Raw genomic sequence first — 13,883 nt, 5'->3', positions numbered from 1 at the left:
AAGTATGCAATCAATGATATTTTGTGTAATCACATACTTGTGTGTTCATCAATTCAATCATTAGAGAGAAGATTACTATTAAAAACAATTTTGTATGACTGGGTTACTAGGGCCATTGGGAACAAATTAAGGAATGAAGAAACCAAACTTGTGATTTGTGATTACTGAGTTGTGCAACCACAGAACTGAAGAAGACTGCAGTTAATATTTTGAGAAGACAGAATAATGAATAGGTAGGGACACCGGCAAAAAAGATGTGTTTATTGTATTTATTGCCCCAGTATTTATTGTCTCTTTAATGTGAGAGCATATACATACATGTACATATACATATGCATAACTATACTAGCATGTACATATATAATCAAGTATTACAATGCAATTTGATAAGTGCTATCCTAGAGCTGTGTTTAGAATGTTATGGAAGGGTTCCCAGCTCAAGAATATAGAGGAGTATATGTAACAATAAACAAGGAAAATGATTATAGAGGTAGAGAACACTGTCAAATTAAAAATATCGCAAAGACTATGTGGGAGGATCAAAGCACATGGACATCATCTGGTCAATAGGAAAAACCAGAAATGAGGTGCAGTCATGAATTGCACAGAAACATACTACAGCGAAATGAGGAGCTTAAGGTCGCCACAGAACCCAAAGGTGTATTGGTCCTCAGAGCCTGCCAGGATTTCTACTGGGGAAATGGAACAGTCTCTGAAGCAGGAGCCTTACTTGAAGATCTGCTGATGAGGATGCTGTCCCAGTCAGCCCCAATGCCATTCCCTTCTCCCTTTCCTCTGCAGAGCACGGCAGATACCTGGAAACAAAACAAACACTTGAACAGAGTACTGCTCGCTAGGGGGAGAGATCAAATTGAGTGTGGGGTTAAGCCTTCTGCTAGGGTTTTGGCATCCCTAAATAAGGCTCTCATTTTTTGGTATTCAGTGGTCCTGTTGTAGAGCTAGTGCCCCGCTAATCCACCCAAATCTAAGCCTCTCCTTTTCAGGCTCTGCTCATGAGCCCAAGGCTCACAGTTCAGAGGCTCTCTTAGGCCTATAAACCTATCTGTCTATCTCTAAAAATAGAGGAATATGTGCTCCTACTATCTACATGGTCACAAAATTGCAAAAAAATCTTATTTTTAAAAAAGTTGATAGGCAAACATGATATGATCTTTGTATAGACATACTAATAAATATTATCAACTTGTACACTATTTGGATATGGAAGGGATGATGAAGAAACTCTCACAAATCAAATAAAAGAGAACTCGTATTTTAAAGATATTTTACAAACTTAGAGAAATAGCAAAAGAAGAAACATGAAAAATCTATAACAATCAAAATTAGAGAGGAAAATACAAAGGAGATGAATTTCTCATTCAAGTGACACCAATAGCTAACTTTCAAGTCAGATATTGTCAGTCATCAAATAAAGGAATAAACATAATGTTGTGAATGTAACCAGCAGGAAAAACAATAAAAAATTACTAAAATTGGATGCTGCTGTAGAAGAGGATATACTAGAGGATTTGATTTTTTGTAAGAAATGCTTATTTTCTTTTGATTATAGGCTTCTAAAAGTTAAAATATGTGTGATAGCAGAATATGTGTGAATAGCAGAAATATATGTGAATAGCAGAAAATCCAAATTGCTTGATTAGTACCAAAAAGAATTTGAAATTTGTAGTATAAGTTCTTTTATTGAGATGATTAGTTTTCCTATTTTAGATTTTAGAAATTAAGATTTATACCAGCTTCTCTTATCATTACTATAGAGGGATATAGACTCTTTGTTCTTTCCAAAATTAATACTTAACCAGAAAAATATTTAAATATTGGCTGAATAAATGCCAAATGAATTAATTTTGTTGAGTGGTCTTACTTTGTATATTTGTATTGCAATTATCTGCACAGCTAATTTCAAAGAATTTTATTAAGCATAAAATGCCAAAGCAAAACTGAGGTAATAATAGGTGGGAAATAAATGTACAATTATTATGTGGGTTCTGGCCCTAAAACTCAGTGTGGAATTCCAGAAACGACATAAGACTAAATGTTCATTTTATCATTTTCTAAATTAGTTCTGATTAAATAGACTAGAACCAAAGCACGTAGTAGGACTCCTCAGTGTCCTCCTGCAAACCACATACTCAAATCATTCATTTCACCACTACATTTTGAGGGAAGAGCAATCTAGAGTAGACCTGCCATCTCCAGAGGAAAAAGAGTGAGAATGGGGGAAAACCAGTAATATATTCTTTGAAACAAAACTTAGAGTGCAAGGGAGGCTCGTCTGAACAACCCAAGCACCAAGCAGGTTAGAAGAGAGAGCCTGTGGAATGAAAGGCAGAAGAATAGAGGATAGAATTTATGTACCTTCCCCACATCTTCTCAAAGTTTCTTTGAGTATGTGTGTGAAGGGAAGTCTCAAGATACCTCTATCCAGAAACTGAAACATAAGTAAAAATGTATATTTTTTATTATTCACAATTAAATATCTGTTAATGATGTATTAATTGCTTTTGTTTATTTACATACAATTATGAACTTGTGGTTTATAAATTGTACAATTGTATGACTCATAGTTCTATTTAATCTCTAAATTTGATCCACAAATGAAATGATATGAACGGTAAATTAATATTTCTCGGGAAAAAAACACAAATTATTACTGGACTTATTTTACTTTACAACATAGGAAATGCAATCAAAATGCTTTGTTTCTCTGCTATAGAAGTCAGCACGCTGTTGCAGCAGCATCTTTTAGTAGGTGGTGTTTGTGTAGCTCTTTGAGTCTTCTGCCCCTTCTCCTTAGGTCCCTATCTATCCTGCCACACAATATTTCATAGTGCTTTGTTCCTGTTATCGATTATGTTCATACTAATGTAAAATATTTTTAATAAACTCATATCTAATTCTAGATTATATGTCCCTTGAGGTGTTACATGCTTTTTGCCAGATACCATGGAATACATTTGATATAATCTTTAATAACTATTGCAATTCAAGTACATTGAGCATGATTATTCTGTAAGCTTACAACTTTCCTAATGAAGAAAATAAAAATAAAAAATATCATTCCTGTGTTGAAGGAAGTAAAATAAAGCAAATGGAAATAGCTTGGCAAAGGAGATGCAAGTTAATAGTTGTAGAACTGAGTACGAGTGATCCTAACTGACTGCAAAGACTCTGCACATTCAATGCACAGTTCTTGGCATGCTTTGCGTGTTGTTCTGAAGACTACAATGCAGAGTCTTAAGTGGGAAAATCACTAATCAGATGTTTACTTTTTATAACTTCTTGTGGTTCTAGATAAAGAAATGCCTATCATGGAATGGGCAAATCAGACATTTAGTCCTGACTTCAGCCTGCTGGGACTGTTCGGTCACACACCCAGTCACATCCTCCTCTTCTCCCTGGTCCTCGGCATCTTCACAGGGGCCGTCTTGGGAAATGCTCTCCTGGTTCTCCTCATCTACCTGGACACACGGCTCCATACACCCATGTACTTCCTCCTCAGCCAGCTCTCCCTCATGGACCTCATGCTCATCTGTACCACTGTCCCCAGAATGGCCTACAGCTACTTGTCTGGCAGGAGGTCCATTTCTGTGGCAGGCTGTGAAGCCCAGATATTCTTCTACGTGTCCCTCTTTGGTGCCGAATGCTTCCTCTTGGCCGTCATGGCCTATGACCGCTACGTTGCCATTTGCCACCCTCTTCGATACCCCTACCTCATGAGCAAGAAAATGTGCAGCCTCATGGCTGCCTCTTCCTGGGTCCTTGGATCCTTTGACGGGATTGTTGATGTGGCAGCCACTTTGTCCTTCTCCTACTGTGGCTCCCGCGAGATCGCCCAGTTCTTCTGTGATGTGCCGGCACTCCTCAATCTCTCGTGCACGGATACGTCTACATTTAAAACACTTGCCTTTGCCTGCTGTATAGTGATGCTTTTCTTGCCTTTATTGCTCATCATCGTCTCCTACACTCGTGTGATTCTGGCTGTCATTCGCATGAGCTCAGGGGAGGGCCGGCAGAAGGCTTTCACCACCTGTACCTCGCACCTGACTGTTGTGGGCATGTATTATGGAGCAGCGATGTTCATATACATGCGGCCCACCTCCAATCGCTCCCCAAGCCAGGACAAGATGGTGTCAGCCTTCTACAGCATTCTCACCCCCATGCTCAACCCCTTCATCTACAGCCTTCGCAACAGAGACGTGGCCAGGGCTTTCCTGAAGGTGCTAGGGAAGGGCAAATCTGGAGGATAAATTGGATAAGACTCAAAGGTTTGCTTTTCTCTGCTAACTCCTCTCTCTGGCACATATTTATTTTAAAAACATGGAATAGCAACAAAGTACAAATTCAGTGAGATATTTATAGGCATCAGAGTTGATACTCCATACACATCCAGTTGATTAATATTTATGGCTTTGTTGTATATTCATTTTGGTTTTGAATGTAAACCAATGTTCATGAAAAGCATAATTTGGATAAATTGAATGTTATATAGTGAACAAAAATTTCATAAAATGTTTTTCCTTAGTATGAAAACCCAGAGTCTTATTGATCTTCTTGTACTGGCATATGCACTGGGCTAGATATTATACTTGGCTAATTTTGATATTCTTTCAAAACAGTCAAGTCAGGGAAACACATATATTTTCTCATTAACCAAAAAGTTTGTCCTATAAATGAATGGTATATATATATATATATATATATATATATATATATATATATATATTTGACAAATGAAGAATTTTTTTCTTGCTAAGTGTTTTGACTTCCTTGATGCACTGAGCATTTGTATATTGGCACATTGTGTTATGGTAGTGGTGTCCATATTGGTGGATAATGCAATAGCACTATGCCAGAGTTTGGATTTTTTTCTTTAGTATCATGTAAATCCCAAAAGGGTAAAGAAATCCTAGTGCCTTACTCCCTATCCAGAAGTAATGGTAATTATCATTTCCATGCCTTGAAGCAAGTTGGGAACATTCTTGTTTTTCTTATTTTTCATATATATATAAATCCCAGTCAAATGACTATTGAAGTTTCCATGATTAGGAAGTTGATGTAATAAAAGTTTGATAATCTCAGTATGACAGAAGGTGTCTATATTTTCCCATGTTTTCCTGGTGAACATCAAACTCAGTTGGAAGGTTTCCCTTGTGCATAGAATCATGCAAAGTGGAACCATTTTTACACCCTTAACGATCAAATTTGCATGAAATTGATCAATTCTACCTGACAATTTCGATTCACATTAGAAGGACTAGGAATAAGTTTATGGAATTTGCATATACTTTTCTAATTTGTTTCTGGCATTGGGGTTGCTGTAAGGATATATCGAAAAGAGGGCACGGAGTTGGTATAAATTTACTTAAAGTATCACTAGAAAGAGACATGGTGGCCCCATTTACAAGAGAGTGGAGGCATGAATTTTGTAGCATAGCCTACATTCAATCATATTTTGGGCCTCTTAAAATACAGGATCATGGAAGTAAACATAAAGGGACAATGTGAAGATTTTAGATACACATGAACACCACTGAGAATGTGTCCACAGAAACCATAGAAGCCAAGTGCAGCATTGTTACTATTTCCAAAATTACAAGTGAGAAATATTTCACAGCTGTTTCTCTAATTTGTAAGAAAGGGTAGAATTTTCCCCCAAGATATGAAAATCAGTGCCAAAATATAATTCTGAAGAGGAGAATTTTTCTAATTCACTTTGTAAATTCAGAGTGATCAAATGAAATCTTCAAAACATTCTTTTCTTTCCTTTTTCTTTTTTTTTAATGCTGGTTTCTGACATATACTCTTCTATGATTGAAATCTATTGTATTTTTGAGGTAATGAAAATACTCTAATAATGTTTGAAGTGATGAATGTGCAATTCATTGACTATAACAAATGGCACTGATTGTACATTTTAAATAAATTATATGGCTTATGAACAAAAAATAATATTGTGGGTTTGGGAGGAAATACACAAAATGTAAGGTATGGACTACTTTGAAGATGCTCTTTATAAATTGTTACAAATGTTTACAACAATGCAAAGTATTTGTTATTAGTGTTGCATGAGAGCCCTATAAGAGATTATGTATGTTATATCAGTTCACAACTTTCACTATACACTTATTGTTTATGATTTTTCATGTATGAATGACATACTTCAATAGATTGTTTTTAAAATGGAAAACGTACTTTTAAATTGCAATATATCAAGTTCTTAAAGATTTTCCATAGGAAAACTAATGTAAAGTTTATTTAATGTTTGTTAAGTGCTGCAGCAACCTCTAGATTTTGTAGGTGTGAACATAGTGTTATATTCTTAGGCATTCTGGAATATTTGAGAATTTATTTACATTTAAACAAAGGTTTGTTTAAAGGAGCTATGAATGTTGAATTAAATAATTCCAGGCTGCATGCCATTAAGAAACCCAGTATTCTGAAAGAGCTATTTGATTCCCTGATTTGGGAAAGATAAGAAAAGTGAGGGAAGAAGATGGTGGCAGCTCTGCATGCTTTATATTGCTGGTCTATTCATTTCCTATCTAGTCTCACATCATAGAAACTAACATTATTTGCATGACGCCACATCTGGTACCTATCATAATGGTGTGTGCTGGCCTGAGAGTAGACTCACTGAGCACACTTCATGAAGAGAAACAACCGAGGGCCTCAGGTGAACGTCATCATGTGCTGCCCCTGACAGGTCAGTGTCAGAACTAGCTGTGTCATAGTCTCCAAGGAGACCTCTTTAAAGGTCTGAAAGTCTTAACTGTAGATCTCATTTGTCTGAGAACATGTGAATACAGTGGCAAGTGTGGGCAATTCAGCCCCTAAGGGCTAAGCTGAGGGTCAGCCATGCTCCACTGGGAGTTTCTGTGGATCCAGTACCCTGGCTGACAGAAACCTAGATGTTAAATGCATTCAGGTTTACAAGAAAACTTGAAGAATGTGGTCCTCCAGAGTAGCTCAATAAGAAGCTTTGCCCCTTCAACTCCATGCTAAAGTGATGAATCAGTTATACAGGCAGGAACTGGGTTAAAGGTGAGAAGATGAAGAGCTTTAAGTGCGAAAAGGGAAAAGCCCTTGGGAGACCTCCTTTTCAATCTATAATTAGGGAAGCACAGTTGGTCCTGCCAAGGAACAGCTCCTCCTAGGGATGGTAGGTGGACAGCCAGTTTTAGCTGCAGTTAGGGGAATACTATTTCTTTTTTCTCCCTCTGAATTATAGGATTTTCTCGTGAGGAGCCCTTCCTTACCATGAGAGTGATTTATGTAGAAGGCTGAGGTTTATGTGTAGACAGGACAGAAAAAGGCAGACAGACTCCACCTCCAAAATTTGTTTATATAAAGGTATTACTCTCATGCGGCCTAGCCTAGCTCAAGATGTAATAAAACTGAGAGTTGCATATGGGAGGGATGGAAGGAAATGGGGAAACTAGTGGAAATTATTAATGCAATTACTTGACATTGACTTTGAATTATTTCTCCCAGGACTTTGGCCTGAGGGAAGGGTCATGGTAGGCCCAGCTGTATCCATCTGTGAGGGTCTGCACAAATACCTTTTTTCCCAGTGGAATTAAATAAATATGCAAAACTTTATGATTCAGAGGGGCTCTTCAGCTAGTTGAAAATTATGAAGTAGAATATTCTGCACTATAAAATGGTAAAGCTGAAAAGGACATCTATACTTCACCTCTTACAGCCCCAGAGACAAGAAATGCTCTTCTCAGGTCATGAGCTGATTTATGGTCACTGTACAGATGCAAAGAAAGCTCGAAATTTTTAGAAAATACAGCAAATATTCAAGGTGGACGAAGCCTCCAATCCTCTCTAATATAGTGATTTACAGTAGTTAAGGTGATCACTTTTTCCGGCCCAGTAGGGCATTTTTTACAAGTGTGTACCCTAAGATAAATCATACCACTCTACTGAAGCAGATCACATGGTATGACCTCTAAGTACATCTTTCATAAAGAGATTGATAAACCATGCGATAAGTCTTTGAGGGTTCAACATGTCTGGAATTAAGATATAAGCTAAAATTTACTCTGAGTTCTTGGGGTCTAATGTTTCTGACATTTTCTCAGACAGCTGAGTGCTGGAAACTTGCATCTCTTTGTTCCAGGTTCATTAGAGAGGAACTGGTACTTAGAGAAAGAGTTTGGGGGCTCATTAAATGAGCTGTCTAATGGGGGGCTGACAACATTTAATGAGCACTGCAAAGGCGAAGCCCCAAAGAGCCTAGTTAAGTAGCTATCTAATGGGAAGGGTGTAAAACTTGATGTGGTTCCTTGGGACGTAGGAGTGACTTGCAGTGATCAGCAGACGCAAAAGGGCCAGCCTGTCAGTTTACCTTGAGTACATCACTCAGAGAAATAAGTCTCTGAGAGTGGTAAATACACCTCCCTCAAAATTATGCTGTAAGCTAAGGAACATCTAGTCCATGTTAACTACTAAAATTAGTGGAGAATATGCTAGAACTTTGTGACCTAAATGTTTTCTCCTATAGCCTAAACTCACTGCATGTTAAAATCCAGTCACTGAGAATTTATATCTTTGAATTAAAAACACTCTATAGTGAAACCAGTACATCTAACATGGAAAATATTCTATTTGTCAGCCTCTTAGTTAGAACGTGAGAGATATTTAGATCTTTTATTCTATTGACAGATTTTATATTAGACCCCAATATATTCATTGAGTCACACTAGGATCTTTATCTTTTTAAAGGCCACCAAGTAACCAACTTTATATCATTCTATTTACCAATTAAACTGTCGCATATAGCTTCATTTAGGCAATGGGTTATTTTTATTCACAACATTAATTCATTATTTTTTTAAAGTTCATTTTTTTATTATTGTGAAATATTTGTGTATATAGGATATAATAGCAGTGGCATCCAGATAGTCAACATAAAATTTGTTATATCTTAACCTCATGGTTTTGTTTAGTTTCCTTTTTTAAGGAAAAAATCCAGATATTGATGTTCTCTGTGTAATTTTCTACAATCATATTTTTTTTCTTAGCTCCCTGGCCATAATCGAAGGATTGAATTTGCTGTTAATCATCCTAAGGAATATTCATTTTTCATAAAATCCTGAAATGGCAGTTCAATCACTACAAAGTTTAATTCACTAGTGAAAATGTGTTTGGCTAGCTCTGTCTTTGTTTCCCTTGCATTTAACTTTATAGTTCATAACTCTTTGAATATTACTTATTTTAGTATAATTTTATTCATTGTACCAAATGATAAAAGAAGTCTTACACATATCCTACACAATATCTTCAAGAAAATAAAAGGAACACTTTCAGATCCATTTTGTAAGATCAATATGGCAGTTTGATGTTATTTATGAATTCCAAAAAGAGAGATTACATTTGTAAACTAGTATGTTCCTCTGGGTGTGATACCCTTTCATGGTATTAGATTCAGCTAAGATATCTTTGATTAAATTATGTTAAAATTAGGGCTTTGATTCAGCCACCTCAGTAGGTTATGACTCAATTTAAGTCCCTGCCCTCTTGATGGGATATATAAATAGACACACACTCAAGAAGACACATACAAGGTGATACAGAAGAGGAGAGAACTTAGTCATTTCAGTCCTGCCATGTGACAGAAAGAAGGCTCAAACAGCCAAAGTCCTGGAAAGAGACACGAGCCATATGCCAGGCTACAGCTGAGATCCGAAGAAGTTGGGCGCACAGAGCCTTAAGAGGAAGAAAGGAGAGACCAGGTAGAGATTGCCTGCCATCTTGCTTCAACACATGGCAGAATTTGGTGAAGAAGTAACCTTGAGTTGAACTCTTTAGGGCCTTGTAACTGTAAGTTTCTACCCCAAATAAATACCACTTTTAAAAGCTCAGATTTCTGGTGCACCCCTTTTGATTGCCTAATAAACCAATAACCCTGATGACAGAAACAGAGAAACGGTACAAGAAAGAAAATTACAGACCATTATCCTGCATGAACATAGATGCAAACATTCTCAGCAATTAAGAAATAAAATTCCACAATATATAAAAAGAATCATACATCAACCACTGGGGTTTCAGAAATTCAAAGACAGGTTCAATATTTGAAGATCAGTCAATCAATGTAATCCGCTACATAAACTGAATAAAGAAAAAACAAACTTTAGAATTCTACCAAATGTTGCAGAAAAAATATGTGACAGCATTCAACACCACTCACACTATAACAACACTCAGGACACTAAAAACAAAAGTAAACTTCCTCAACTGGATCAAGAGCACCTACAAAAAAACAACAGACAACATCATATTTAGTGTAGAAAGACTGCTTTCCCTTCAGATCAGAAGCAAGGGTTTGGAACTTTTTGCATTTTTGAAAGATGTTCAAGTAAAACAATGTTTGTAAAAAATATAATAAATTAAGAGAAGAGAAAAAAACAATTGATAAAAATGAAAATAAATGATGTTTAATATATAAGATATGGTTTAAATTAGAAAAATTGAGGTTAATTAATTTGGGACAAATTACAGCCTTTAGGAAGAAAATAACATTAGATCCCTGTATCACACTTCAAAGTAGATCAAGGCTGAATTATAAAAATAAAACTCAAAGTATTATAAAGAAAATTATAAAGAAATATGCCAATACTATCATAAACATGTGGCAGGGGAGGACAGAATAAGCATCCCTGAAACCCAGATTGACAGAGTGGACAATATGCTGGTTTACAAGTTCTATATATTACAAGGAGCCATAAACAAGGATGGAAGACAATAAAGAATTAGGGGATATATCAGCAACTATATAGCAAAGTGGGAAAATAATAGCATGCCAGGGAGTCTTTGACTCAGCAGAAAGGTAAGATCCCAAAGAAAACCTGGCCAGCATTTATGAAGAGGGAATCTCCACAAGATAACAAACTTCATCTAAAATAAACATGAACACCCCTTATGATTCATGAAGAACAATTTAAAACAAAAATTTGATCCCCAAATTGTCAAGAAATGAAAAGACTGATTATATTCAGTGCTATTAAGACATGGGGACATGGGCATTTTTAACCAATTGGTAGGAATATGTAAATTGGGTCACTACTTTTGGAGCATTAGACAGTTTCTAACATTTTAATAATAAATACTTTGACCCAAAGTTTAGTCCTCTTTTGAATAAAAGTAGTGCAAGTTGTAGCAGTTCAGCATTGTTTATGAATTCCAAAAATAGATATTGGATTATGTTTGTGAACTGGTCTATTACTCTGGGCATGTTTAAAAAATTATTAGGGGGAACGGACTTTGGCCCAGTGGTTAGGGCGTCCGTCTACCATATGGGAGGTCCGCGGTTCAAACCCCGGGCCTCCTTGACCCGTGTGGAGCTGGCCATGCTCAGCGCTGATGCGCGCAAGGAGTGCCATGCCACGCAAGGGTGTCCCCCGCGTGGGGGAGCCCCACGCGCAAGGAGTGCGCCCGTGAGGAGAGCCGCCCAGCGTGAAAAGAAAGAGCAGCCTGCCCAGTAATGGCGCCGCCCACACTTCCCGTGCCGCTGACGACAACAGAAGCGGACAAAGAAACAAGACGCAGCAAATAGACACCAAGAACAGACAACCAGGGGAGGGGGGGAAATTAAATAAATAAATAAATATTAAAAAAAAAAAAATTATTAGGGCTTTGATTGGGCCATGTCAGTAGGACATTGAGTCCCCACCCCCTTGGTGGGCAGGGACTTACAAAGAAAACTGTATGGCAGATGAGTTAGTGGGAGTTTTGAGCTGGATCCTGGGGAAGTAAACACACAGAGAAAGCAAGCAGCTGAGCCCAGAGAGAATCGAACCCCAGGGCATGAGAAAAAGCCTAGAAAGCCTGATAGTCTACAACTGACCTTGTGGAGAGACCAGAGCAGCTGAGCCCAGTAAGGAGCCCTGGGAGAGAGATGAGACTTATCCCAGCCTACAGCTGATATTGGAAGAAGCTGAGACCAGAGAGCCTTAAGAGGAAGAGAAAGGTTGAAGTTTGGCAGCCATCTTGCTCCAACATATGGTAACAGACTTTGGTGAGGGAAGTACCTTTGCTTTATGGCCTGGTAACTGTAAACTTCTATGCCCAATAAATGCTCTTTATAAGAGCCAACAGAGTTCTGGTACATTGTGTCAGCACCCCTTGTCTGACTAATATGCAAGTGGTTAAAGATATATTGATAACTTCTTTTTAACATGTTTTCCCTAATAAAACAAATAAAATTGAAACAACCCAAACTTTAGTCAGCAGGCTAATAGCTAAATAAACTAATTTCATACCCCTGATATTGTTTTGCTCTTTCAAAGACTGAGGGAGCTCTGTATAGTCTACAAGTCCACTGCATATAGAGCTCCGAGTATTTTGAATGGCTTCATGGCATATATTTAGTATTAAGGGAGAAAATTCAATTTCTAAGATATATACAGACCTTGAGTTCATTCACCTTCTTAAAAACAAACTATGAACTAAAACATGAGCCTAGCTTTCACCTTTACAAAATCTGGAAAACCCTTGGTCATTTTATTACTATTCTTTATTTTTTTTCTCTCTCTCTTCATTTTTTTAAAATGTTACATACAAAAAATATAAGAGGTCCCCATATACCCTCCACCCCCCTCACCCGACTCCTCTCAGATCAACAACCTCTTTCATCATTTGGGTACATTCATTGCATTTGGTGAATGCATTTTGAAGCACTGTTGTACCACATGGAAAATGGTTTACATTGTAATTTACACTCTTCCCCAGTCCACCCAGTGGGCCATGGCAGAACATACAATATCTAGCATCTGTCCTTGCAGTACCATCCAGGACAACTCCAAGTCCTGAAAATGCCCCCAAATCATATCTCTTCTTCCCTCTCTCCACCCTCAGCAGCTACTATGACCACTTTCAAATTAGTATTTCTCATGATCACCTTAATTATGTTACAGCAATCTATATTCAAGTTTATCATAAAAAACACTGTGTATTCATGTATATTTTAAAAAATACAAAAAAAGAAAGAAAGGAAAATCTCACTCAGGACTTACTATACAAGACAAACATTTTTGGTGCATTTGCTTTGTCTTATGACAGCATCCTAATTATTTGGGTTGAATGTGTTTTAGTAAAGTTGTACCACTTATTTTCAATAGGTGAGAAAATCACTAAAAAGATCTAACTTCTGAATCCAAAGCTGCGCTCACGACAGTTGTCTAAGGGAGCTGTAGCAAACGTGAACATACAGGGAGTTCAAGAGATATAAGGGCCATTTAAGTGCCACAACTGACTGACCCAGAACAAGATTCATGGCAAATGGGAATTTTCTACTAGAGAGAGTGAAATGGAAAGTTAGGATCTCATAAAGAGGAGTCAAAAGAAAGATTAATTCAGGCAGCAAAGAACAGTGATCAGTGCTTTGGAAAGCATTATCTGGGTATTGGAGGAATCAGTCCAAAAGGTTACAGAATTGATTGGTAAGAAGGAAAACTTAAATATAAATCGTGTGGGGGTGATGGCTGATAATGAGTGTGACTACAAATGTCTTTGTTCCCTTTGGTACTGTTTTACTGATTCTCCAGTAATGACTTACTTCATTAGTTAGTGCTGGGAATGAGCTTTTAAATGTGCAAGATCGCAAGTGGGAATAGATATTAACAGCAAGGATCTGGAGCCAGATGGCCTGGTTTAACTGCTAGCTCTGTCACCTACTGGATTTATGAATTTAGCTAATTTATTAAACTCAGTGCATCTCATTGTCTTCCTCTATACAGTTGAAATAAGAATCATACCAGCCTCATAATGCTGCAAGTATCAAATGTTCATTATTCAGTTTTCCCAGAGCCATTTTGGCTTTGTTTTTACTTTGTTTTTTTTTTAAATATTTATTT

General features: G+C 37.2%; 1 protein-coding gene across 1 annotated transcript; it reads left to right on the top strand.

The window, feature by feature from the left end:
• The first annotated feature begins 3,329 nt into the window (after window positions 1-3,329).
• LOC101416808 (olfactory receptor 2M3-like) lies at window positions 3,330-4,268 on the top strand. Its single transcript, XM_004455929.3, has one exon. It carries the CDS (start codon window positions 3,330-3,332, stop codon window positions 4,266-4,268), a length of 939 nt encoding a protein of 312 aa, XP_004455986.3.
• The last annotated feature ends 9,615 nt before the right edge of the window (window positions 4,269-13,883 follow it).

Source organism: Dasypus novemcinctus, chromosome 22 (genome assembly GCF_030445035.2).
Source record: "Dasypus novemcinctus isolate mDasNov1 chromosome 22, mDasNov1.1.hap2, whole genome shotgun sequence".
NCBI classification, from domain to species: Eukaryota; Metazoa; Chordata; class Mammalia; order Cingulata; family Dasypodidae; genus Dasypus; species Dasypus novemcinctus.
This window is presented reverse-complemented; position numbering and strand designations above follow the sequence as displayed.